At 52.3% G+C, this 22,962-nt stretch overlaps 2 protein-coding genes across 13 annotated transcripts; one reads left to right on the forward strand and one right to left on the reverse strand.

Moving 5' to 3' along the window:
• Window positions 1–741: 741 nt before the first annotated feature.
• FBXO6 (F-box protein 6) lies at window positions 742–16,773 on the forward strand. 11 transcript variants are annotated; one of them, XM_067720603.1, is made up of 8 exons: window positions 742–875; window positions 2,554–2,687; window positions 4,214–8,493; window positions 11,272–11,567; window positions 13,684–13,810; window positions 14,291–14,386; window positions 15,269–15,404; window positions 15,645–16,773. In XM_067720603.1, exons 4-8 carry the CDS (start codon window positions 11,303–11,305, stop codon window positions 15,816–15,818), a joined length of 798 nt encoding a protein of 265 aa, XP_067576704.1. In that variant the 5' UTR covers window positions 742–875; window positions 2,554–2,687; window positions 4,214–8,493; window positions 11,272–11,302; the 3' UTR covers window positions 15,819–16,773. The 11 variants fall into 11 exon arrangements, with proteins under 11 accessions (XP_067576704.1, XP_067576677.1, XP_067576687.1 ...); XM_067720576.1 differs by lacking the exon at window positions 742–875 and adding an exon at window positions 950–1,096; XM_067720586.1 differs by lacking the exon at window positions 742–875 and adding an exon at window positions 1,009–1,138.
• On the reverse strand, window positions 16,195–21,690 carry MAD2L2 (mitotic arrest deficient 2 like 2). Of its 2 annotated transcripts, none has more exons than XM_067720644.1 (9): window positions 21,485–21,690; window positions 21,067–21,118; window positions 20,854–20,972; window positions 19,352–19,423; window positions 18,657–18,757; window positions 17,755–17,849; window positions 17,358–17,431; window positions 16,768–16,860; window positions 16,195–16,527 (listed from the first exon to the last, which is right to left on the reverse strand). In XM_067720644.1, exons 2-9 carry the CDS (start codon window positions 21,104–21,106, stop codon window positions 16,486–16,488), a joined length of 636 nt encoding a protein of 211 aa, XP_067576745.1. In that variant the 5' UTR covers window positions 21,107–21,118; window positions 21,485–21,690; the 3' UTR covers window positions 16,195–16,485. The 2 variants fall into 2 exon arrangements, with proteins under 2 accessions (XP_067576745.1, XP_067576749.1); XM_067720648.1 differs by having other exon boundaries at window positions 21,545–21,677.
• Between the last annotated feature and the right edge of the window lie 1,272 nt (window positions 21,691–22,962).

The following is a 22,962-nucleotide window of genomic DNA, read 5'->3' on the forward strand; positions in this document are numbered from 1 at the left end:
AAGGCTTTCCTGGGACCCCTGCTGCAGCAAGAGGGAGTGAAATCAAGCAACAGTTTCCCTTGCTGGATCCCTCGCTCACTCTGGGGGAGTGGGGGAGCTGGTTCCTTGTATAGGGTGAGGGGAGGGGTGGCTTAGGTGGTCTGCCCACCCCTTTGGTGGTGGTGTGTGCAGCGGGCATGTGCAGTACCCTGCTTTTGCTCCCAATGCTCTGTTTTTGGGCTCTTCAGAAGCGGCAGTTGGGTTTTTGGTCTTTTTGTATCTTGTTGTCCATAATTTGCCCCAACTGCACATGCACACAGTTATTTTTAGTCCCTTATAGTTTCTTTGTAGCTTGTCAGCTCAAGGAGATTGTCCAGGTGCGAGCACTGCAGCAAAGGGTCCCAGGTCCCAGACTGTCTCAGGACCACCACCCACTAACTGTATGGCAAGTTAGCAAAACACACTCTTCCTCGGAGAATATGCAGCCCTGAGTTAACAACCTGGCCTGGATCAGGCACCCTTGGGCAGTGCACACCCTGCATGATCCCTTGTGTTGGCTGAAGTAGGTGCTTGATAATTATTTGTGGAATGAAGAAAGGAATTAATGAACTTAATCCCAGCAAAAACGCAGAGCGGTTTTTACCTCTGAGTAAGTCCTAGGGACGGTACGAACCAGGCTCAAGGCCAGAGTTTCAGCAGTCACCCTCCAGGCGGGGGCCCACCTCCCTCCCTGCAGGGAACCGGAATAGAGGTCTAAGGAGTGGCCCCCAGAGGGGAAGGGCTAGGTCAGAAGGAGGCTCCGGCCTACCGGAGGGAAGTGGGAGCAGAGAGAAATTGGGTCCCCACTGCTGAGCCGCCCACCGCCTGGAAGGAAAGACTGAGCTTCAGGAAACGAGGTCTGGAGCTCCCCTGACGCCGCCCCGACCCTGCGGACACCAGATTTCTTTGCTCGCGCCTGGGAAAGTGGTCCCGGCGTGGGGCGGGGCGAAGTCGCAGGAGCAGCAGGCTGGGGCCGCGAGGGAGGCGGCCTGAGCGCGGCGCGTGACGCAGGCGCCGGGCGGGGCGAGAGCTGACGGCGCCGCCGAGGCCGTAGGCTCCAGGCAGACCCCGAGCTCAGGTCGCGCCGAGCACTCCGACCCGCGCCCAGATCTCGGCCCAGGCAGGGGACGGGTAGGGGGGCGACAGGTGCGGGAGAGGGCTTGGATGTTCGGCGCTGGGGGGTCGTCGGGACGTTAACCGAGCCCGAAGACGCTGCCTCCGGCCGGCCGGGAAGCCGGCAGCCGCGGGAAGGGTGCCGGGGGGAGCCGGGGGGAGCCGCTTCCGGGCGGGGCGGGGCGCGGGGCGGGGCCAGTCTCTAGGGTCTGATAGCTCGGCGCGGAACGCTTCGCTTCCCGGCTTGGCCGTCCCGGAGTATCCTCGGCGTCCGCGGCCACTCCGCCTTAACCTCGCGTGCAGCGCCCCGGCCAGGGGACAGTCTAGGAACTCGGCACCGTCACGGCCGCAGGACCTGGGACGGGGGCCTAACTTCCCCAAGCCGCAGTTTCCGTTTTCGGAAATGGGCTTAGTAACAGTGTCTCGAGTGGTTGTAGGGAGGGTCTATGGAGAAGAGGCCAGCGTGTGGCCCTGGGCCTAGTACGTGGGAAGCCCAATCGATGCGAGGTGGCTTCTTAGGGCTGATGTGGACGTTTCCACCCCAGAATGCCCCAGGATGACCTTCACCCCCTCCGCCCTTCTGCATTCAGGCTTTGGGGATGGAGTCTAGTGATGACATGCGACCAGAGCGAAAGACCAGACTTTGGACGATAGGTCGAGCAGGTGTTTGTACCTAAGACGCCTCTCACTTGGAGCCCAGGGACTTTTATTTGGCCTAGACAATGCTTTTAGAAGTTGCCAACATTTAAAATTTGACAGATTTCATGTATTTAAAAAATGTTTAAAATTCCAGAAAAATGGGAAGACCTGGCCGCATGGAGTATTTTTCCATCATAGCATTTTGCACAAGCTGCAAGTACCTTATTTATCTGTTTTTTTGGGTTTTTTTCTCTGATAATGGAAAAATACTTCTCCCTGGGCAGGTGCCAGAGTGTGTGCCCACCCTCATTTTTTTAATGGGATGAAAGCTTTGAGAAGACTGTGAGCTGTGTGAAAATTAAAAAAGGGAAACCTCACTAAAATGGAGTCAGGAAATGAGGAAGAGGAACACTTGACAGTCAGTACAATCCCAACATCAAGAGGCATACTTAACATACCTGGCAGGAAGTGAGACGACTACTGCCAGCAGGAGGAAAAAATGATTTTCTCTTTGCCTGGCAACAGCTCAGCCAATGAGAGACTGTCACAACTCAACCAATGAAAAGCCACTATACTTCCAACTCCCCGTGTCTTCCAATGGGCTTTTTGTTTATAACGGCCGCACCCAATTTTCCCTTCTCCTCTGTAAAAGAGTCTCTTCTCCTTTGCTTAAGAGGACTTGTAAGTGGTTCGCCATAGTTGCATATCCTGCCTTGCAGTTATTTGCTGCTCCCAAATAAACCTGTTTTGCAAGTAAAATAAGCGGCTATTTTATTGTTTTAGGTTAACATTACACGGAGGTTTCACTGAGATCCAGAGAAGACCCCCAACAACTCCGAGGCTGGTGAGCAAACAGGTGCTGGTACCCACAGATCCCACAGAACTCACTGCTTTCTCACCAACTTTGCAGTTTGAGGGTAAGTTTTTCTCCTGGATCTGAGCTCCGCTCTTTTCGCGTTTTGAAGCTCTCCAGGTTTTCTTTGGGATCTGTGTGAAGGCTTCGTCCTTTTTCGTTAAGGCCTTGTTTGTCTGTGAGTACTTGGTTGGCACTCTAGCCTCACTCTTGAAATCACGCTGTTCCAACAGGAACTGGGCTAGCTTTCAGTCCGACTACTTTTGGAACCAGGCTGTTCCTATTGAAACTGTGCTGGTATTTGGCCTGTGGGCTAAGGATGATTCTTTTGCTCTAGAGAAAAACCCCTGAAAAATGGGATCCCAGTTATCTAAATGTTTTGAGGGTGCCCCACACACACCTTTTCAGGGACCCTGGGCAATTTTATGTTTAAAAACTGCTGTCTCTCCTTATATACATTTTTAACTAAATGGACCAATTGAAACAGACGTAATTTAGAACATCAGTGACCAGCATGGGGAACTTCTGAACTCCCCAAACTTCCTTTCTTAAAATTGTGTTAGACAGCCACAGGTCTGCAGTTGTCAAAACTGAATTGGACACCAATTTTGATTGGTATTTTAAGGCTTCCAAAACGTATCAGGAGTCTAAAATTGCCTCTTTGCAATATACAATTTTTAAAGTAACTGAGGCAAATAAAATATTAAAATAAGACAAAATGGCTTCTGAGGTCTCTTTTTCCCCTACCCCGTCTTCTTTGTCTCTGCATACTGGCAGTCGTCTTGTGCTCAAGCCCATCCCAGGCGCCATCTTCCTTTCCCTCTGCACCTCCCCAGTCTAGTTCTCTCGCTGAACTTCCCTTTTTCCCTACAGCTCCGCTGACTCTCCCTGCTCCCTCCTCTGAGCCTATCAGAACCTCCTCCTTAAAGTTAATCTTCTGAGGATTGAAATAAACCCCAAATTACTTATGTTCCCTGGACTAAGCCAAATTGTGAGCCATAGTTCAAGAGTTTCCTAAAGTGACTGAGGACCCCCTTAGGTTTGCTGAAGATGTTAATACTTGTTCAAACCTACCAGTCTGGTTTCTCAGATTTGTATCAGTTAGTCCACGTGCTTGTTGGTGAGAGTCAAGCAAACACTGGATGAAACTAGCCCATGGGAACATTCTGGAGGGGATTTAGAAGGGCAATCCCCTAACTTTTGGCAAGAGGCTAGAACACTCAGTGAAAACCTCCACTGAGCAGTTGTAGTAGCCTCTCCTAAGCCTGTTGATCAGAACAAAGGTCAGCCTTGCATACAAAAATCTGATGAACCTGTTCATGGCTATTCTAATCGACTTCAGGTTATTTTTAAAGAAAACTCTGGTCTTCCTTCAGATGTTGAGTCCACTAGGGTAACTGTCACCTCCATGTTTATTAATGGGCTGAACCAGGATCTTTTTCTTTTATTTAAAAGAACCAGGATGGAATGGGAAACTGTGTCCACTCTAGATTCGTTTGGCAGATCAGCTCACTTGCACCCTAGATGAGTCACCAAAAAGAAAAACCACTAAATTCTTTTGTTTGTTTGTTTGTTTTTTTGCGGTACCAGGGCCTCTCACTGCTGTGGCCTCTCCCATTACGGAGCACAGGCTCCGGACGCGCCGGCTCAGCGGCCATGGCTCACGGGCCCAGCCGCTCCGCGGCATGTGGGATCTTCCCGGACCGGGGCACGAACCCGTGTCCCCTGCATCGGCAGGCGGACTCTCAACCACTGCGCCACCAGGGAAGCCCAAACCACTAAATTCTTAATCTTCAACTCCAGCAAATGAAGGTCCCTAAACAAAACCAAAAACCTAATTTCTGCTATTGCAAAAAGCCAGGACATCGGAAAAAAGACTTACAAACTTAAGCGTTCCAGGAGTTTTCAGCCCTCTCAGCCTTTCCAGTGTCCTCCTAATGCCCAGTGAGGGGCCCTGAGGAACTACAGGGGCTCTTCCCAATCCTCCCTGTTAATCAGCTCGAAGAAACAGCTCTCCAGATTGGGAAGGAATCTCTGTCCTTACTGACAGCGGGGCCACACTCTCGGTGCTCAGCCCCACTGCAGAGCCCTAATACAGTTCCCATAGTGGCGATCTCTGATACTCCTCAACAGGCTCCTGTCTCTGAACCTTTTCCCTTTTGTTTAGGCCCTTTGAGAGAGACACACTTTCTCTCCTTAGCTCGTCTCCCTTCATTCACTCATTAGGCCAAGACTTCTTGGAAGAGTATTATGCCGAATTTCTTTCTCCCAAAAGAGGGAAATAATTCTAGAATTTGACAGTAGCCATCTAAATAGCCAACCTGGTAAATTAAAAGACCCTTCGACATCTTTTATTTGTTCTGTTTCCAGCACTGCTGGGGCCGATTCTTGAAACACTGATCATTTGTCCCTATTGAGTCAGCCACCACCCTCCTTATAGGCAAAAATCTCCAACTGATATTGGCAGAATTCACAGTGTACCTCCCATTAAGATCCAAATAGATCCCTCTAAACTCTCTTCAGAATTAATCAGTACCCTGTAAGTAAAGAAGCCCTTCAGATAGAAAACCCATGATAGAAGATTTCAAGGCTCAGGGCCTCACTATCCCTTGCACTAGTCCCTGTAATACACCTGTTATACCTGTGAGAAAACCCAAGGGCTGAGGATGGAGGTTTATCCAGGACCTCTGAGCAATAAACATTGTTATCTCTCAACACCCAGTTTTTCCTAACCACTGCATGCTACTGACATCCATTCCCACTTGAAGCAAGTTTTTCACTGTGACTCATCTATGCAGTGTAATTTTCAACTCATTCTAGTTGATAAGGCTAGCCAATACCTTTTTGCCTTCACCTGGGACGGACAACAATATACTCGTATAGCAGTGACCAGGGTTTCACAGAAAGTCCTTACTTTTCACAAATCTTGAAAGCTGATTTGGATGATGTAAAGTTTTCTGCAGGTTCTATTTTGTTACATTATATAGATGATTTGCGCCTATGCTGTCCTTCTCAAACCTCCTCACAGGAAGACAGCATCCACCGGCTAAAATTTTTGGCCTTAAAGGGACATAAAGTCTCCAAAGAAAAATGGCACTTTGCTCAAACTCAGTTTCAGTATTTAGAGCACGTGATCTCAGAACAGGGACTACTGGATCTAGATAGACTCCATGACATCCTGAACTGCCCAGAATCAAACACTAAGCTCCGAAGGTTTTCTTGGGCTATCTGGCTACTGTTGAAATCGGAGTCCAATTTTCTCTCTTCTGGCTCAGCCCCTACGTGCTTTATTAAAAACCAGCAAATCTGACCCCATTAATTGGGGAGATCAAGATGACACAGCTTTTGAAGACTTAAGGAAAAGCTTAATGAGACTACCTGCCCTTGGGCATCCTAATTACCAGCTTCCCTTTTCCCTCTTTGTATGTGAGAAGGCAGGGAATGTCCTCGGAGCCCAAAAACAGGGGGCTTGTAGGAACTGTGCTGGTATTTGGCCTGTGGGCTGTTTGAGAATGATTCTTTTGCTCTAGAGAAAAACCCCTGAAAAATGGGATCCCAGTTATCTAAATGTTTTGAGGGTATTGTAGCCAACAGGGTATTGTAGCCAACAGCTGGACCCTGTGGCACAGGTATATCCCCCTTGCTTCAAAGCCATTCCTTCTACTGTCCTTCTGGTTAAGGCCACCAAAGAGACAATCATGGGATCCCCTTTAACCATCTTCGTACCCCATCTTCGTACTGCATGCTTCCATGCAGTGGAAGCCCTCCTAAATTCTCGTCCACTCAACATTTTTCAGTCAGTTGCCTCACCTCTTATGAAATCCTTTTGCTAACTGCTCCTCACATAGCTCTTTCACATTGCACCAACCTCAACCCTGCTACTCTTCTCCTCTCCTTCACTGACGAATCCCCTCACCACTGCCTGACCCTTACTGGTCACCCTTTGACTCCGTGTAATAATTTAGAGGAGACTCCTCTAACCAATGCAGATTTTTCATGGTTTACTGATGGTTCTTATTTAAAGGGAGAAAGTGGTAAAGATTGTGCTGGGTATGCCATTGCAACTCCTTTTGATATTGTTGAAGCAGCGCCTTTACCTACGGCTTAATTATGCAACAGGCTGAATTATATGCCCTCACTGAGGTTTGTAGTTTAGCCAAGGGCAAAACTGCAAACATTTATACTGATAGTCAGTATTCCTTTGGAGCAACCCATGACTTTGTAATAACATGGAAACAAGGTTTCCCTACCTCTAATGGGGAAAAGATTAAAAATGGCTCTTATATGCAAAATCAGTTAGGCGCTATACTCTTGACAGCTGCCTTGACTATTATTAAGATCCCTGGGCATTCCAAGCTTGAGTCCCTATAGGCTGAAAGAAACCACCTTGCTGCTATTTCTGCCCCAAATGCTGCTCTCGAAGGAACCAATGACCAAACTTCCGGTATGATCCAAAAGGATGCTCCCCAAGATAACCATCTAGAAATGCCCAATGCCCCAGAAAAGGAAAAACAGTATTGGGGATCTAGGAACTGCTGGTTCAGTAGAAAGAGAAAACTCTGGTTTGGGCCAAATAACAAACTGGTCCTCCCAGAAATTCTGATTCCCACACCTCAGCACTGTACATGCATTGAACTCTTGGTCCAGTGACAAAATGATAGCATTCATGAATGAATGTTGGTGGGGAAATATTAATAAGGCCACAAAAAGTACCTCCCTTCTTGTCCCACCTGTCCAAAATACAATCCAGGGAAACCTGTTTGCACTGTTCCCAGACACTTTGAATTGCGTAATGGGCCATTCAAAGTTTGGTAGATGTAGAGGGGAAAGTGGGGGAGGGATAAATCAGTAGATTGGGATTGACATATATATACTACTCTGTATAAAGTAGATAACTAATAAGGACCTATTGTATAGCACAGCGAACTCCACTCAATACTCTGTAATGACCTATATGGGAAAGAATCTAAAAAAGAGTGGATATACATGTATGTATAATTGATTCACTTTGCTGTACACCTGATACTAACGCAACATCGTAAATCAACTATATTCCAATTAAAATAAAAGTTTGGTAGATGGATTTCACATAGCTGTCCCCATCTCATGGATATAAATATATTTTATTACATGGTCTGTACGTTTTCTCATTGGATTGAAGCCCTCCCTTGCAGACAGGCCACTGCTTCTTCTGTGGCTACAATTTTGATAGCAAAGATTATCCCTACCTGGGCAACCCCTCTTGAACTTCACAGTGATCAAGGAACCCATTTTACTGGTCAGGTGCTTCGACAAGTTTGTGCTCTTTAACTGGTTTTACAACATTTTCACTGTACTTTCTATCCTCAATCCTCAGTTAGTGGAACGTTCTAATGGCAATATTAAGACCTAGTGGGCAAAATTCATAGAGACCCTCCCCCAAAAAAAGCATTGCCATTGGTCCTTCTAAATCTCAGATCCACCCCTTTCAGAAGTCAAACTCTCACCCTTTGAGGCAGTCACAGGACACCCAATGTTCCTTGCCCCACCCACTTTTGACCCAGAGCTGATGAAAGGAGATATATTTCAATATTGTAAAGGCCTGATTGCCTCTATTAAAAATAACAATGCTTGGTAGAGCAATCTTCTTCATAGTGTGCTCTTGGGAGACGAAGACCTTAAGCATCACACCTTTCAACCTGGAGATTTCATGTACTGGAAAAGACACCTCGAGAAGGACTCTCTTCAACCTCACTGGAAAGGCCCCATCAGGTACTGCTAACCTACCCTTGTGCCTCCAAACTTCAGAGAACAGACTCTTGGATTCATGTGACACATCTAAGAAAGCACCAGACCCTAACTGGACCTGCACACCATCTGGTGACCTGAAGGTAAAGATTTCCTGGATTTGAAGCAGATGACATCTGATGAGACAGCTTGCCCAAGATGTCTAGACAAGGCCTGTTAGAAGGTTTAGAATTCACAGAAGTGTCTTTCTTTCATCTAGACTATAAAACTGACTCTGGATTCTTATCCAAATTCAGTTTCTTGAATTTTCAACCTACAGTCTGTATCATTGATAAAACATCTGATTCCAAACAGTTTCTTTTGAGATAACAATACTGTTTAATTACTTCATGTTTATTCCTACACTGTGTCATTCCAAAATTCTTTTTTTAATTTAATTTTTTTTATACAGGAGGTTCTTATTATCTATTTTATACATATTAGTTTATATATGTCAATCCCAATCTCCCAATTCATCCCACCACCACCACCCCCCCCCCCCCCGCTTTCCCCCCTTGGTGTCCATACGTTTGTTCTCTACATTTGTGTCACTATCTCTGCCTCGCCAGCTGGTTCATCTGTACTGTTTTTCTAGATTCCACATATATGTGTTAATATACGATATTTGTTTGTCTCTTTCTGACTTACTTCACTGTGTATGAGTCTCTAGGTCCATCCACATCTCTACAAATGACCCAGTTTTGTTCCTTTTTATAGCTGAGTAATATTCCATTGTATATATGTACCACATCTTCTTTACAAAATTCTTGTTTAATTCCTTCAGTTTTGAGTGTGCCCTTGCTGTATTCACTATTCTAAGATACAGACTTTTGGATGGGAAATTCCTGAGAGATCTCCCTCCTACCCCTCCTTGTTACTCAAATGTGACCACAATAGGTTTCCAATCCGTGCACTTTCCCTCTGACATGGGACAGGACACCCAGAAAAGATCCTTCCTGGCATCACGGGACAAAAGGCCACTGAATGCTGATTTAAAAAACAGACAAAAACCCTGACTCTTGATCAGTGATGCTTTTGGAGAAAGATCTTGATCAAAAGGGGGAAATGTGAAAATTAATGAAGCAAAACCTCACTGAAATGGAGTCGGGAGGCCAGAAGGGGGGAGTACTTGACAGTCAATACAGGAAGAATCAATACAGATCTCTGGCAGGAAGTAACACTACTAGTGCCAACAGGAGGAAGAAAGATTTTCTCTTTTCCTGGCAACAGCTTAGCTAATGGTATACTGTCACAACTCAGCCATTGAAAAGTCACTATATTTGGAACTCCCAGTTTCCTCTAGCAGACTTTTTGTTTATAACAGTCCCTCCCAACTTCCCCATCTCTTCTATAAAAGAATTCCTTCTGCTTTGCTTAACAGGACTTACAAGTGGTTCACCAGTTGCACGTCCCAAATTTCAATTCTTTGCTGCTCCCAAATAAATCTGTTTTGCTGGTAAAATATCTGGCTGTTTTATTGTTTTAAGTTAACAACTGCTTCTTTGGCCAAGTCGCAATGAAAAATGAAGTCTCCCCAGTGTCCCTACCTGTCCCAGGAGAATATTCCCTTCCCCACCCATAAGCAGATAAGGCCTATCTGCTCCAGCCATCTTGAGTGACAGTGGCTACAGGCCCACTCCCACCCAACTGAGGGAATCCCCTTAGACAGCTGGATAACCAGGATCCCCCCCAGGCAAGATTCAGGCCAAGGTGGTGGCACTGTAATTTTCCCAAAACCCTGTGCAATTCAGATGTAGGAGGGAGGAATGTGTTCTTGGGGGCGGGTACCTCTGCAACTACTGGAGAGTCGTTTGGCTCTGAGGCTAGGAGTGTGGTTAATGATGCTGTGGAGCACTTCTCAACCAGCCCTGTGCTAAATGCTTTCCTTGTACTAACTCAGTCCTCCCAGCCCTTCTGAGGTCGGGACAGTTACCACCTTTTTTGGGGGGGACTACCTTCCCAGCGAGTCACTCCAGGCCAGGATTCAAACCCAAGCGATCTTGCTTCTTCACCCTCAACGTGCTTTTCCGTTTCTGGGCATTTCAGAGTGGCCTGACGCCCAACCCAGAACTGTGTGGGGAGCCTCCTCATTGGGATGTTTTATCACAGCTAAAGTGGGCAATTTGGGGAGAGAAAGTTTGTTTCTCAGCCCATCACTTAAATTGTGAGCTAGTCTGTGGATGTAATAAAGATTTTACGTTTTTTTTAATATGTATATTCTTTCCCTCACACTTTTTTAAATTATTATATTTTTATTTTTGGCTGCATTGGGTCTTTGTTGCTGTGTGTGGACTTTCTCTAGTTGCAGCGAGCAGGGGCTACTTTTCCTTGTGGTGTGTGGGCTTCTCATTGCAGTGGCTTCTCTTGTTGTGGAGATTGGGCTCTAGGTGTGCAGGGTTCAGTAGTTGTGGCGCACGGGCTTAGTTGCCCCACGGCATGTGGGATCTTCCAGGACCAGGGATCAAACCCATGTCCCCTGCATTGTCAGGCGGATTCTTAACCACTGTGCCACCGGGGAGTCCCAAGATTTTGTGTTCTAACGGTGAATTCATAGTATTAAAATAACATCACTGAAAACCTTTGCAGAGCTTACAGACAACAGCATGGCCTTGGCAAATCTTACAGTTCTCCAGGCCCACCAACTGAAAATTAAGCAATTAATTTTTTAATGGGGGGTGGGGTCTCTTAAAAACTGAGTCCCTGAAGACTTTATCAATATTTTTATTGCACTCTTTCAAATGTGCATAACATGTGGCCACTCTTTATTTTGAGGGTCTACCATGTACTGGAAAGGGGCTCCAGTGTTCCCTGGCCCAGGTCCCTGGGGGTCTAAGGGGTCCACCTCCTTGGTCTAAGCTCATGAGCACTGTTGCTCCCCACAGGCCTGTGCATGCTTCTCACCCCCCCACGGCCATGGCCCTGGTCAGCATCAACCAGCTGCCCGAGAGCATCCTGCTGGAGGTGTTCACGCACCTGCCCGCTCGCCAGCTGCTGCTGAACTGCCGCCCTGTCTGCAGCCTCTGGCGCGACCTCATCGACCTTGTGACCCTCTGGAAGCGCAAATGCCTGCATGAGGGCTACGTCACTGAGGACTGGGACCAGCCCGTGGCTGACTGGAAGGTCTTCTACTTTCTGTGCAACCTCCGCAGGAACCTCCTGCGCAACCCGTGTGCCGAAGGTGGGCCGGGGCCTGCTGCTCGGCTGGTTCTGTCCCTTTCCTGAACCTCAGGGCCTTTGTACTTGCTGTTCCCACACTACCTGGAATGTTCTCTCATCACCACCACTCCCCCCAACACCTGTCATGCTCCCTTGGTCCCTCTCCTCATTCTTCAGGTCTCCGTTCAGAGATGTGCCCTGATCCCCCGTCTGCAAACAGTGCTCCCCACGTCTGTCACATCAACCCATTTCCTTCCTTCATAGCACTGGTCATAACCTATAATAACGGAATCTTTTTTTTTTTTCTCTGCCACAAATTTCAAGTTCCTGGGGCCTGACAGATCTTGCCACTTTGCACCCTGTGTCCACATAGCATGTGCTCAGGAAACGTTTGTTGAATGAATAAGCACACTGCAGACCCCTTCCCCTTTAGTTCAGTCTGTGCTGCCTAACGTTGAGGGAGGGCTTCCTGTGTGCCAGGCACTAGTCTGAGGTCTTAGAAATGTCATCATCCTCCCGTCACCCCATGATACGAGGAAGGAAATGAACTGCAGAGGCAACTACGATCACATGGTTTGAGGCTCCTGTTGGGCTTATGTTCTCATATATTTGCCAGGCTTTTTTTTTTCTTCATTTAGCATCTTCATTTAGTACCAGGCATCATGCTTCCTGTTTAGGTATAGCAGCAGTTGATGAAGAGGCATAGTTTGTACACTTAGAATCCCTTCCTCTCTTTATCCTCATGAAGATCCTGAGAGTTAGCCAGATAAGAAGGGTTTGGCTCCATTTTATAGATGGGGAGCATGAGGCCCCCCAGATGAGCGTCTTGCTCAAAGATCTAGAACTGCCCAGCTTCTGGGGTCCAGTCCTGACTGCTGAAGGCCCTTAGGCCCCTCTTCGAGGCCCCACAGACAGTGCCCCAGACACTCAGTCTCCTGGCCTGCCCCAAATCCTGCTCAGAAGCTGCGCAGCCGGGCCGGGCCATCAGCGCAGCTCACACAGCCCTGCAGAGCCGGCCACCCAGCCTTGCGCAGCTCTCCCCCTGCGCCTGCCCTGGGTACTGTCCCGCTCTGGATTTCTGAATTCCTCTTCTGGTTCTCTACTGGGGGGCTCCCGGGGCACCTGGGGGATAGATGTGGGCTCCTAGTAGAGGGAGCAAAGGAATAATTTGGAAAAGCTCTCCTGGTGATTGTTCTGGAAAGCCTGGGTAGAGAAGCGCTGTTTCCTGAGGTCCTCTCAGCTCAGTCTGAAGGGGGAGATGGGAGGGACAGCCTTACGCCTACAGACCTGCCAAGGCAACCTGGTGGGGACCCTTCCACCAATACAGGGTTACTACACATCACCAACCCAGAGGATGCCCAGGCCCCCAGTCCTCCCTCCTGCCCTGGGCAGAGGGGGTCCGAGTGGGCACAGCAGGTTCCCATGACCCACCAGCAAAGCCCCCCAGATCCCAGTATGTAGTTAACCTCCTGGACGTCGACGTCAGGGGAATGCCAGTCGTCTAGTAAGTGGTCTGAGTTGGGACAAACTCACATTAGCCATTAAGAACAGAATTACCGGGCTTCCCTGGTGGCTCAGTGGTTGAGAGTAGAGCCTGCCGATGCAGGGGACACAGGTTCGTGCCCCGGTCTGGGAAGATCCCATATGCCGTGGAGCGGCTGGGCCCGTGAGCCATGGCCGCTGAGCCCACGCGTCCGGAGCCTGTGCTCCGCAACGGGAGAGGCCACAACAGTGAGAGGCCCACGTACCACCAAAAAAAACACCAGAATTCCCCACACAGGCCCTTCATAATTTAATGGTTCGAGAACTGAAACTTGGGTATTTCCAGAGCCCCTGGGCAATGTGGAAGTGAGGAAAGGTTCATTTAGAATTTCTGGTCATACTCTTTTCTTTTTTCCAGCTTCACGTTAAGTGTTGACCCGCTCAGGGACAAAGTGGGAGGCAGAGGGCCCAGATCAGGATTGCTGTGGTGGGCACAGGTGGGAAGGCGGGGAGGGGGGCTTGTAGGGCGGCTCCAAGGTGCCGTGGGGTGCATGCCTTGAGATCTGAGCCTTACCCGCTCCCTCCCAGGACCAGGTGGAGAGGGCCAGGCTGAACATTCACCCAGAGGGTCTCACTGCAGCGTCTGTTTTTCCTAGAGGATATGAGATCCTGGAAAATCGACTCCAACGGAGGGGACCAGTGGAAGGTGGAGAGCCTCCCCGGGGCGCATGGCACAGACTTCCCTGACCCCAAAGTCAAGAAGTACTTTGCCACGTCCTATGAGTAAGACGAACTGAATTGAGAAGCTGTGTGGAGGGAAAAGGGTCCGGACAACCTTTTGCCAAATCCCAGGCCTAAGTGAGGGCCTGTGTGTGAAGCTCCAGAAAGGGGGTTCCAAAGCCAGCTCAGCACCTACCTCTTCCTGGGGCAGGAGGCAACTCAGTGGCTGGGTTGAGGCAAGTGGGGGAGGCGAGCAGTTTGAGGAGGCTGGGAGCCCGTTAAGTGGTTGGGGTAAGTCAGGGATGGTACAGGTTGTCCCCAGTCTAGGGGCCTGAGTTCACGGAAGCGCCCTCCTTGGGTGCCCGGGACACTGGGCCTAAGGACTGGGATGATCGCCACCCAGGCACCAGTGGGTCAAACTCCCTGCACGTTCCCCGCGGGCCTGCATGGAGGCAGGAGCCAGAGTCCTGTCCTGCAGCCCCTGCACCAGCTCCCTGGGTCCGGGCCACGCCTGGGGACGCACGCCTCGCCTCTGCTCCGCAGGATGTGTCTCAAGTCGCAGCTGATAGACCTCAAAGCCGAGGGCTACTGGGAGGAGCTACTGGACAAGTTCCGGCCGGACATCGTGGTTAAGGACTGGTGAGTGGGGCCTGCGCCCGAGTCCCACACTCTGCATCCCTCCCTCTGCTCTTCCTGAGAACCCCTCTCGGGAGTGCCCACTGAGCCCGGCGGAGTCCTGGGGCGAGGGCTGCCCCCCTCCCTACCGACAGGCCCAGCACTTATTCAACACTGCCCCCTGCCCCAACCCTGCATCAGCAGATGTTAGCCCCAGTTTACAGATGGGGAGACTGAGGCCTACAGATGAGTTGTCACTAACAGGCCCTGGAGCAAGAGACACTAGGACCCAGCCTCCCTGGACCTCGCAGATACTCACATGCCTGTCTGCCTCCCCTACCCCTTTCACTGTTCATCCCACGACTCTATCCCAAGCTCCTACTCTGTGCCCAGAACTTTGTCTGGCCTGGCCCAGGGCAGAAGCAGGACCCTAATGCCCACCAGGCCCCAGGGCCACTACTCTGAGGGTGGGGGTTGGGGCTTGAGAGGTGTGCAGGGCTGCAGTAGGGCTGACCAGAGGGGGAGCCCTGTGCAGCCCCCATCACACAGGCCACCCCTCCCGAACCTCCATTGTAATGTACCGGCGGCAACACAGATCCTACAGCCCAGGACTTTATCTCTGTAGAGAGCCTTTGCTTTTTACGGTGACATCTTCACTGGAACACCCAGGAGGGTCGCCTCTTTTCTCAGATGGGATTATTGAGGCCCAGCGCAGACAGACTGCTTGCCCCAGGGCACAGTGGGGCACAGGGAGCCCTGGAGCCGGCTGGGCCTCGTGGGCAGAGCAGGGAAATGAGACTCGGGGCTCCGATTTGTGGGCCTGCTGCCTGCCCGCCTCCAGAGATGGTGGCCTCCAGGGCCCCCTCTGTACTGGGGTGCACAGTCCCAAGCCCTCCCCTCCCCCAGGTTCGCCGCCAGAGCGGACTGTGGCTGCACCTACCACATCCGAGTACAGCTGGCCTCGGCCGACTACATCGTCCTGGCCTCCTTCGAGCCCCCGCCCATGACCGTCCATCAGTGGAACGATGCCAGGTGGACAGAGGTGAGGCCTCACCTGCTTGCCCCTCGCCATCCACTTCTCCCAAGGCCAGGATGGCAGGAAATCTGGGGCAGCCCCAGGGCCCAGAATGCACCAGTCCTCTGTCTGGAGTTCCTGCCTTCTGGCCGGGAGGCTCTCCCCTGCAGGACCTGACTCCAGCCGTCCCCTCTCCAGCTCAGTGGTCATCCTGTCTCATCCCCTCTTCAGTCCTGGTGGTCACTTCCTTTCCCCTCCTCCCCCCAGGTCTCCCACACCTTCTCGGATTACCCTCCAGGTGTCCGCCACATCCTCTTCCAGCACGGGGGCAAGGACACCCAGTTCTGGGCAGGCTGGTACGGTCCCCGCGTCACCAACAGCAGCATCGTCATCAGCCACAGGGTGACCAGGAGCCCGGCCCCCTCCGTGGCTCCGCGCTAGACCGTGCAGGGGCCAGAAGAGGTGGCCCGCCTGCCCTCCCCCCTCCCCCTCCACAGGCCCTCCTGACAGCCTGTCCTCCGACAGCCATTCATCCGTCTTCCATTCATCCGTCTTCCATCTGGGCCAGCCGATTGCCAAAGGTCCCCTCCAGGCAAGGCATGAGCCTGTAGGGGGCAGCGAGGCCCCCTGCCCCAGTTCCCACCTGGGGCAAACCCACCATTCTGTGAACTTAATTATCACGTAGCTCTGACATTTTGTTGTAATAAATGTTTTCAGTAAAACCAGCCTGGGGTCGGGTCTAGGGGTCGGGGTACAAGGTCCTCGGCACTTTGGTAGAGAAGCAGCCTCCCTCCCCTCCAGGGAGTGACAGCCCAGCTCAGCCCTGGGGGCTCTTTATTGAAACAACTCACAGCACAGTATTTGAGGCAGCGCTGGCCAGCGGAATCCCAGGAGGCTGAGAAATTGAGGTCCCAGCACCTGTCCCTGCCCTCCTGGGGAGGATTCCTCCATGAAGGCAACCAAGCCTGAGCAGCCCCGGGCTGGAGGGTGGGTGGTCCATACGTAGAGGCAATAAGAGCACTTGGAATCAGAGTGACCCTGCAGCACTGCCCTAGGCTGGGCCCCCAAAGTCCGACAGTTGTGGCATCCACGGTGGGCAGGCACACCCTCAGCTGCTTTTATGAGCTCGCTCTTCCACGTAGAGCTGCATCTAATGGACAGGAACGAACACCATGGTCAGGTGGACAGCCAGGGCAGCTACTCTGGAGAACCCACGGGGTCTCCGACAAGGGTGGGCTCTGTGGCCCCAGCCAGGGTTTAAGGGAAAGAGGGAGTTGGGAGCATAAAGCCAGGCATGCCCTGGTCATCTCCCCCGAGCCTTGATCCAGAAGCCGCCTGACAGGGCCTCAGCACACCCTAAATAAAGCACACTCAGGCCCAAGCAGCTTACCTTTAAGATGTCTGATGTCATGGTTTTCAGGGGTATCAGTCGGGGGTCATGCATGTGGACGTCCTGCTCATCTGCCAGGATCCAGGGGAAGTCCTAGGGAGGGGACAAGGGAAGGGTGGCAGGGGGCTGGTCCATGGCCCGCCCTCACTTTGCTGCCCTCTCCCCTTCCGGAGCTGGCATCCTCAGACTTCGGGGAGCATCAGAGTCACCAGGGAATGGCTGGCCGTGCAGATTCCTAGGTTCCCCCACCGGAGAGAGGCTGAGTCTGTAGATCTGAGCTGGGCTGGGAGCCCCAGTGATTTAACAAGCCCCAAACACCAGTTCTGAAACTGGATCAAGGATCCCCTCCCTTGAGAACCCCCAATGAGCTGGTGGCTCTCCCTGCTCTCAGCGCCAAGTGCCCAGGTGGGGCGATGACAAGCGGCTGGCCACAGAGCCAGCGCACAGTGAGAGCCTACCGATGCCAGGCGCTGCCGTAAGAAGTGTAATGAATGCCCTGCCGTAGGCAGCGCCCTCGCTCTCATGGAACTCCGGTTTTCAGACCTCCCAGCGGTCTCCCTGCCCACCCTCCCACACCAGTCTCATCTCACCTTGATGACCTGGATCTTCTCCATGTTGCGAGTGGCAGCTTCTCTCGTGTGCACTAAGACTGTGAAGGTACAGCCTAAAGAGGCCAGAGTTTGGTCAAGCCTGGGCCACCCCATGCCTGCCGCGTGGCACAGCCTCTTCCCACCTCCCTAGCTGGCTCAGCAGCCCCGCAAAGCAGAGTGTAAACCCAGTGTTCAGAAAAGTCACAGTCAACAGGGAGACTAAAGCCCAGGTGGAGTCATCAGGGAAGCTTCCTGGAGGAGGTGGGCTTTCAGAAGAGTTCTAAAAGGCAGGAAGGAAGAGAGGGAGCTTGGTGCAGCCAAGTAGGGATCTGAGGACACAGACCAACACAGGTAGCCATGGAAATGCCCAGGGAAGAGGGGGTGGGAGTGAGCACACCTGGGGGGTTGTGGTCCAGGACAGCATCACATACACTGATCTTCAGGATGAAGGCTCGGAGCAGCTGCTCCACGTGAGACAGCAGGGAGTCTGAGCTGGGAAGCAGAGAAGAGGAGAGTCTCCCAGCACATAGGTGTCCCCCTCCCACCAGCAGGCAAGCAACTCTGGGAGCAGCCCTGGCGGTGCAGAGTCCCCCTAGTGCTTCTGAGTGTATTGACTTCTGAGGCCCTGGCTACCTGTCTCTACACAGTTGACATCATCTGGGGAGTTTAAAACCAAAGCCGAGTCCCATCCCAGGCTAATTAAGTCAGAATGCGGCGGGGGGAAGGGGCACAGGGAACCCCAGTAGGTGGTTCTAATATGCAGCCCAGTCTGAGAACCGGACACAAAGCCAGGAAGGGACAGGGTTTGCCCGAGGCCACATAGCAAGTAGGGACAGATTCTAGTGCCCTGACCTCACCACACGAAGCTGGCAGCTGACCAGCCCAACACGCCCATCCAAGGTCAACATCTGGTTGACTAGGGACTGGATGGATGCTTGACTGGGAAGTCAGGAAACTGGGTCTGTGTCCTGGCTCTGGGTGACCAGGTCAAGATCATCTCTTGGGACCCTGGTTTCTCCATCTATAAAATGAGGTTGGGACTAGCCATTCACCAACGTTGTGATTTTCCAGGTGTGATACTGGAGGGTCTCCGTGTAACCTGTGTGATGTCCACAGAGACCACTGGGCGGCCGGCTGTGACTCAGACACTAACAGGCCTCGTTGGGTCAGCACACCTTGCCATGTCTCCTCTCAGGCCTTTAGCAAGGCATTCAGGGGCTGCCTTAAAGGGGTGAGGGTGGCCGTGTTACTAGGGACCTCACACCAGTGAGCACGTGGATGGGGGACGAGGCAGCGCACCTGATGGACAGCAGCGGAGGCTGCGTGATTTCGAAGACGAATTTCTCCACTGGGCGGTGCTCCTTGTCCAAGATGACTACCACCACTTTCTCCACATCGTTCTGCAAGGACAGGAAGCCCCGATTCCAGAACTGGACACCCGCCTCCCCCTTACCCCACCCCCCAGCCCCTGCCCCCTGCTCCCTGCCCAGGGAAGAATGGGAAAGGTGCACTCACGGCCCTGCTCAGCTTCTAGGCCCAGAGTCCCTGAGAGCCCAGAAAGAGGTTTGAGAAGTTGAAGTAGGCGCCCCCAGACATGAGTGGTACCCGCGGAGAGGAGAGGATGCCTGGGCCCCACAGGGGTCCCAGCGTGTCCCAGGGAGCAGAACAAGGTAGAATAAGGAAGCCCTGAGGGGCCAAGCTCAGACAGAGCTTGGGGGCAGAGGGGGAGAAAAGAACAGGTGAGAAGGACCCAAAACCCTCTGGGCAGGCCCCAGTCAGCCAACTCCACTAACCAGGGCTCCCGGGCCCGGCACGCCCTGAACGTGCCCACATGCCCTGGGGCCTGTCCCTGGGCAGGGGTGGTCTCCAGAGCGCAGGACACAGGCTTCTGGGTGTTAAGAGTCATGGGGACCCGGTATGGTCCCAGCATCACCCCATCCTGGAGCATGGAGGAGCACTGGGGGTGGGGTGGGCTAGGGGCCTGGTGCCCTCACCTTCTCCAGCAGCGGCTTGACGCAGTGCAACGTGTCCTGGATATACTGGTTCAGCTCCGGGTGACAGGACATCTGCACACAACCCCATGATGGCTGGTGAGGCTGCAGCACTGATGGGGGAGCCATTGCAGACCCCCTCCAGCAGCCCAAGGGCCTGTCTGCCTTCGGAGAGAGGCGCAGCAGTTCCCTAGGGCTCCCCGCCCAAGAGACAGACTTCCCATCACGAGGCTAAGAACTGAATTCTCCACAGAGGGAGAGAAGTTAGAAGATGCTAAGAATTCAGTCTCAACATTAGCATTTAATATAGCATTAGGAGTTCCTAACGCGGGGTCACTGAGCTCCTCCAGAGTCTGAGAAGTCTTTAAATTGTGAGTGTTTGAGCATACAGGCATTTTTCCAGAGAGGGGATCCAGAAATTTAATCCATTTTCGAACATTAAGAATCTGGAACAGACTTCCCTTGGTGCGCAGTGGTTAAGAATCCGCCTGCCAATGCAGGGGAGAGCCCTGGTCTGGGAAGATCCCACATGCTGCGGAGCAACTAAGCCCGTGCGCCACAACTATCGAGCCTGCGCTCTAGAGCCCGCGAGCCACAACTACTGAAGCCCGCGTGCCTTCAGAGCCGGTGCTCCGCAACAAGGGAAGCCACCGCAATGAGAAGCCTGCGCACCGCAACTAAGAGCAGCCCCTGCTCACCGCCAACTAGAGAAAGCCCGCGCGCAGCAGCGAAGACCCAATGCAGCCATAAATAAATAAACTTATTAAAAAAAAGAATCTGGAACTAAGGAGTTGTGTGGCCTCAGGCTTAACTTCTCTGTGCTTTAGTTACTTCATCTGTGGAAGATCTCATTTAAAAAAGTGAGGATTAAGTGAGATAAGTACCTAGTACACGGTGGGTGCTCAGTAAGTGCTGATTCTTTTTTCCTTTTCCTTGTATATCTTTTTGTTTGTTTGTTTTTTGGCATTTTCCCCCCCTATATATCTTTTAAGCTTCCACCACCTTCCAGTATTCGGTCATTTATTCTAATATTTACTGAGTGCTTTCTAAGGGACAGGTACTTCTTGAGGCTGGGGATAGAGTAGCATATATTTACTGCTTTGTCTGCCTTTTAACCTAAAGCAACCGTTACAATTAGGGTAAATGAGGGGAGAGGGGAGTGCCTGAGGTTTATAGGAATCCCCTCCCCAAACCAACCATTCACCAGCTTCAGGAGACCTTTAAAATACAAAGATGGGGGGCTGGGGGGCTCTAATCGGAGGGCCTGGTCCCTAACTTCTAGCAAGGGGAACTCCCAGTTCAGAGGGGACAGAAGGAAACGCCACTGCGGCGAGGGGTGGGAGGTTGTCGGGCTAGCAGCAGCTGCCGGGAACTAGAAGGCAAGGCCAGGCCGCTGGGAACTGAGAGGGCTGAGCCTGAAGAAGGAAGAAAGTTAAAAATGTCCTCTCTACCCACTCTGTGATACGGGGGTGACCCAGTGCACCCAGTCTGGATGTGGGGCTCACCTGGACAGGCACGTTGTACTTCTTACGCTTCTGGAAGATGCCCACCGGGTAAACCTCACGCACGTAGAGGATCAGGTGCACCGCCACCTCCAGGAACTCGCAGAGCACGTCGGCCACCACTGCGAGGGGGCAGAACCCAGTGCGCTCGGGGAAGTCCGCCAGCCCAGGCCCTCCCTCGCCCCCCGCCAGGGTGCGCAGGTCCAGCCTCTCTACCTTGACCAAAGTTGAGGTCCTGTCGCGTGAGCGTGGTCATCCTTCCCGATACCTAGGGGGTGGGGCAGGAGCGGGAGCTAGTTTCTAAGGCCCCTATAGCCGCAGGGCCCGCCCACCTCCACTGCCCCTCCCCTCCTCCGTCTGGGGGGAATCTGGGCAGGACCGCCCCTCCCTTCACACAGAACCGGAGCAGCTGGGAAGGACCCCCCACGCTGGCGTCAGAGCTCGGAGGCATCAGCTGCGCCGCGATCAGCCTCTGCGCACTAGCCGCCTCGCCCTGCAGTCTCCTGGGAGTAGATAAGGCCAGAGCTGTGCCCGCATAAAGGGCACCGCCGCAGAGGGTACAGCTGGATGCGCAGGGCCGGTAGCGTGAAGCCGGACACGCGGAAAGCGAAACTAGGCTGGAATAAGACTTCACCTCCTGCCAGGCTGGATTCTTCCCCTGAGGGAATCCCGCCCTTCTCCTCTTCCCCGGTACCGGCTCCGGCCTCGATTCCGGACTCGGGGCCAGGCCCCCGCGAGGGAATCCACCGACCGATCACTCGCGCCTCGCGCTCAACCAGAGGCCCAGGCGCCGCTCCATGACGTCCGCGGCGCTCCGGCGGGTCCTAGCGCCGGCTTCCAGCCACGCCCACCCCCTGCGCAGCCAACCACGGGTGCAGGAGGGAGAGACGGCCAGAGGGGCGGGGCTTGGGAGGGGCGGGGCCCTGCCTGGGCGCCGGTGTGATCCCAGGGCCGATGCTGCACCACGCCTCTTACTTTCAATTTTAGGTGGGCGCGAAAAGAGACAACTTTGGTCTCCACATCGGATCGCAACGTATTTCCCCCCCAGGGCATTTCTCTCGCTTTAGGAGGCGCGGGAAGAGGTAGCGTACGTGTTGCTGGTGAGAGCCAGCTCGAGATCACAGCTGGGCACTATGGACAGCGACATCTACCGCTAGCTCCGCAGTCACCATCCCCGGAACCTCAGCTGCCCAACCGAAAGCGAATCCGCCGGCTCCGGGGCGGGGACAGGGGAGGGCCGGCGAGCACCGGGGACGTCCCCGTCCCCACCCCCACCCGGAGCCTAAATGCAGCCAGTCTTTACCTCCCAAGAAGGTAAAAACTTCCCGGGCCGTGCATCATAACAATAGCTGACATTTATAGAGGTCCAGCCATGTGCCAGGGACTGGGCTAAGTGTGTTCGTGGATCAGCTCACTAAATCCTCAAAACAATTCCACGCGACAGTTGCCATGATTGTCCCCGTTTTACGTATGAGCCAAGTGAAGTTCAGAGGGGTGAAGTAACCTGCCCGAGTTACCCAGCTATTGGGGGAGGCGGTGGGCATAGTTGTCTTCTGCCACTACACTTTGTAGCTCGGAAGTCCCCCAGAGGCATGGACTCTGGAAGGGCTGAGAGGACCCTGGGAAATAATAATATTAATATTAAAATAATTACTAACATGCATTGAGCACTTAATATGTTTCAAGCACTGATTTCTTTAATTCTCTCATTAACCCTAAGAGCTAAGCCTTCATTTTACAGTCCCACTTTATAGATGGTAAAACAGGCTCAGAGATGTTCCCTAATTTGCCAAAACCACACAGTTGGAATACAAACCCAGTTCTGACTCCTACTCGAACTCCAGGGCTTCACCTTATTTTCAGCCCCTTTATTTTACAGATGGAAAAACTAAGTTCAGAGAAGTGGCTGAGGAGTTATGGCAACAAATCAGGGCCAGAAGTCCGGGGATCTTGTCTCTGACCTCCAGGGACACAAAAGCTGGTTAGGAGTCATGCCCATCTGCTGGTACACAGATATAGCTATAGGAATGTTTACCGTTTACTGCTTAGTATTGGAGACCTGCACCTCCTTCACCCCAGATGCTTTCAAACCTGCATTTACACACTTCTGAT

Source organism: Pseudorca crassidens, chromosome 2 (genome assembly GCF_039906515.1).
Source record: "Pseudorca crassidens isolate mPseCra1 chromosome 2, mPseCra1.hap1, whole genome shotgun sequence".
Lineage (NCBI taxonomy): Eukaryota > Metazoa > Chordata > Mammalia > Artiodactyla > Delphinidae > Pseudorca > Pseudorca crassidens.

What these genes read in the sequence shown, in the direction of transcription:
- MAD2L2 (XM_067720644.1), bottom strand. Translation starts at nt 21,106, where the DNA reads ATGACCACGCTCACGCGACAGGACCTCAACTTTGGTCAAG. An exon ending in AGTACAACGTGCCTGTCCAG is followed by an intron (nt 19,424 to 20,853) that starts GTGAGCCCCACA and finishes GGTTGTGTGCAG; the next exon opens with ATGTCCTGTCACCCGGAGCT. An exon ending in TCAAGCCGCTGCTGGAGAAG is followed by an intron (nt 18,758 to 19,351) that starts GTGAGGGCACCA and finishes CTGTCCTTGCAG; the next exon opens with AACGATGTGGAGAAAGTGGT.
- FBXO6 (XM_067720603.1), top strand. Translation starts at nt 11,303, where the DNA reads ATGGCCCTGGTCAGCATCAACCAGCTGCCCGAGAGCATCCTGCTGGAG. An exon ending in TACTTTGCCACGTCCTATGA is followed by an intron (nt 13,811 to 14,290) that starts GTAAGACGAACT and finishes TCTGCTCCGCAG; the next exon opens with GATGTGTCTCAAGTCGCAGC. An exon ending in ACGATGCCAGGTGGACAGAG is followed by an intron (nt 15,405 to 15,644) that starts GTGAGGCCTCAC and finishes TCCTCCCCCCAG; the next exon opens with GTCTCCCACACCTTCTCGGA.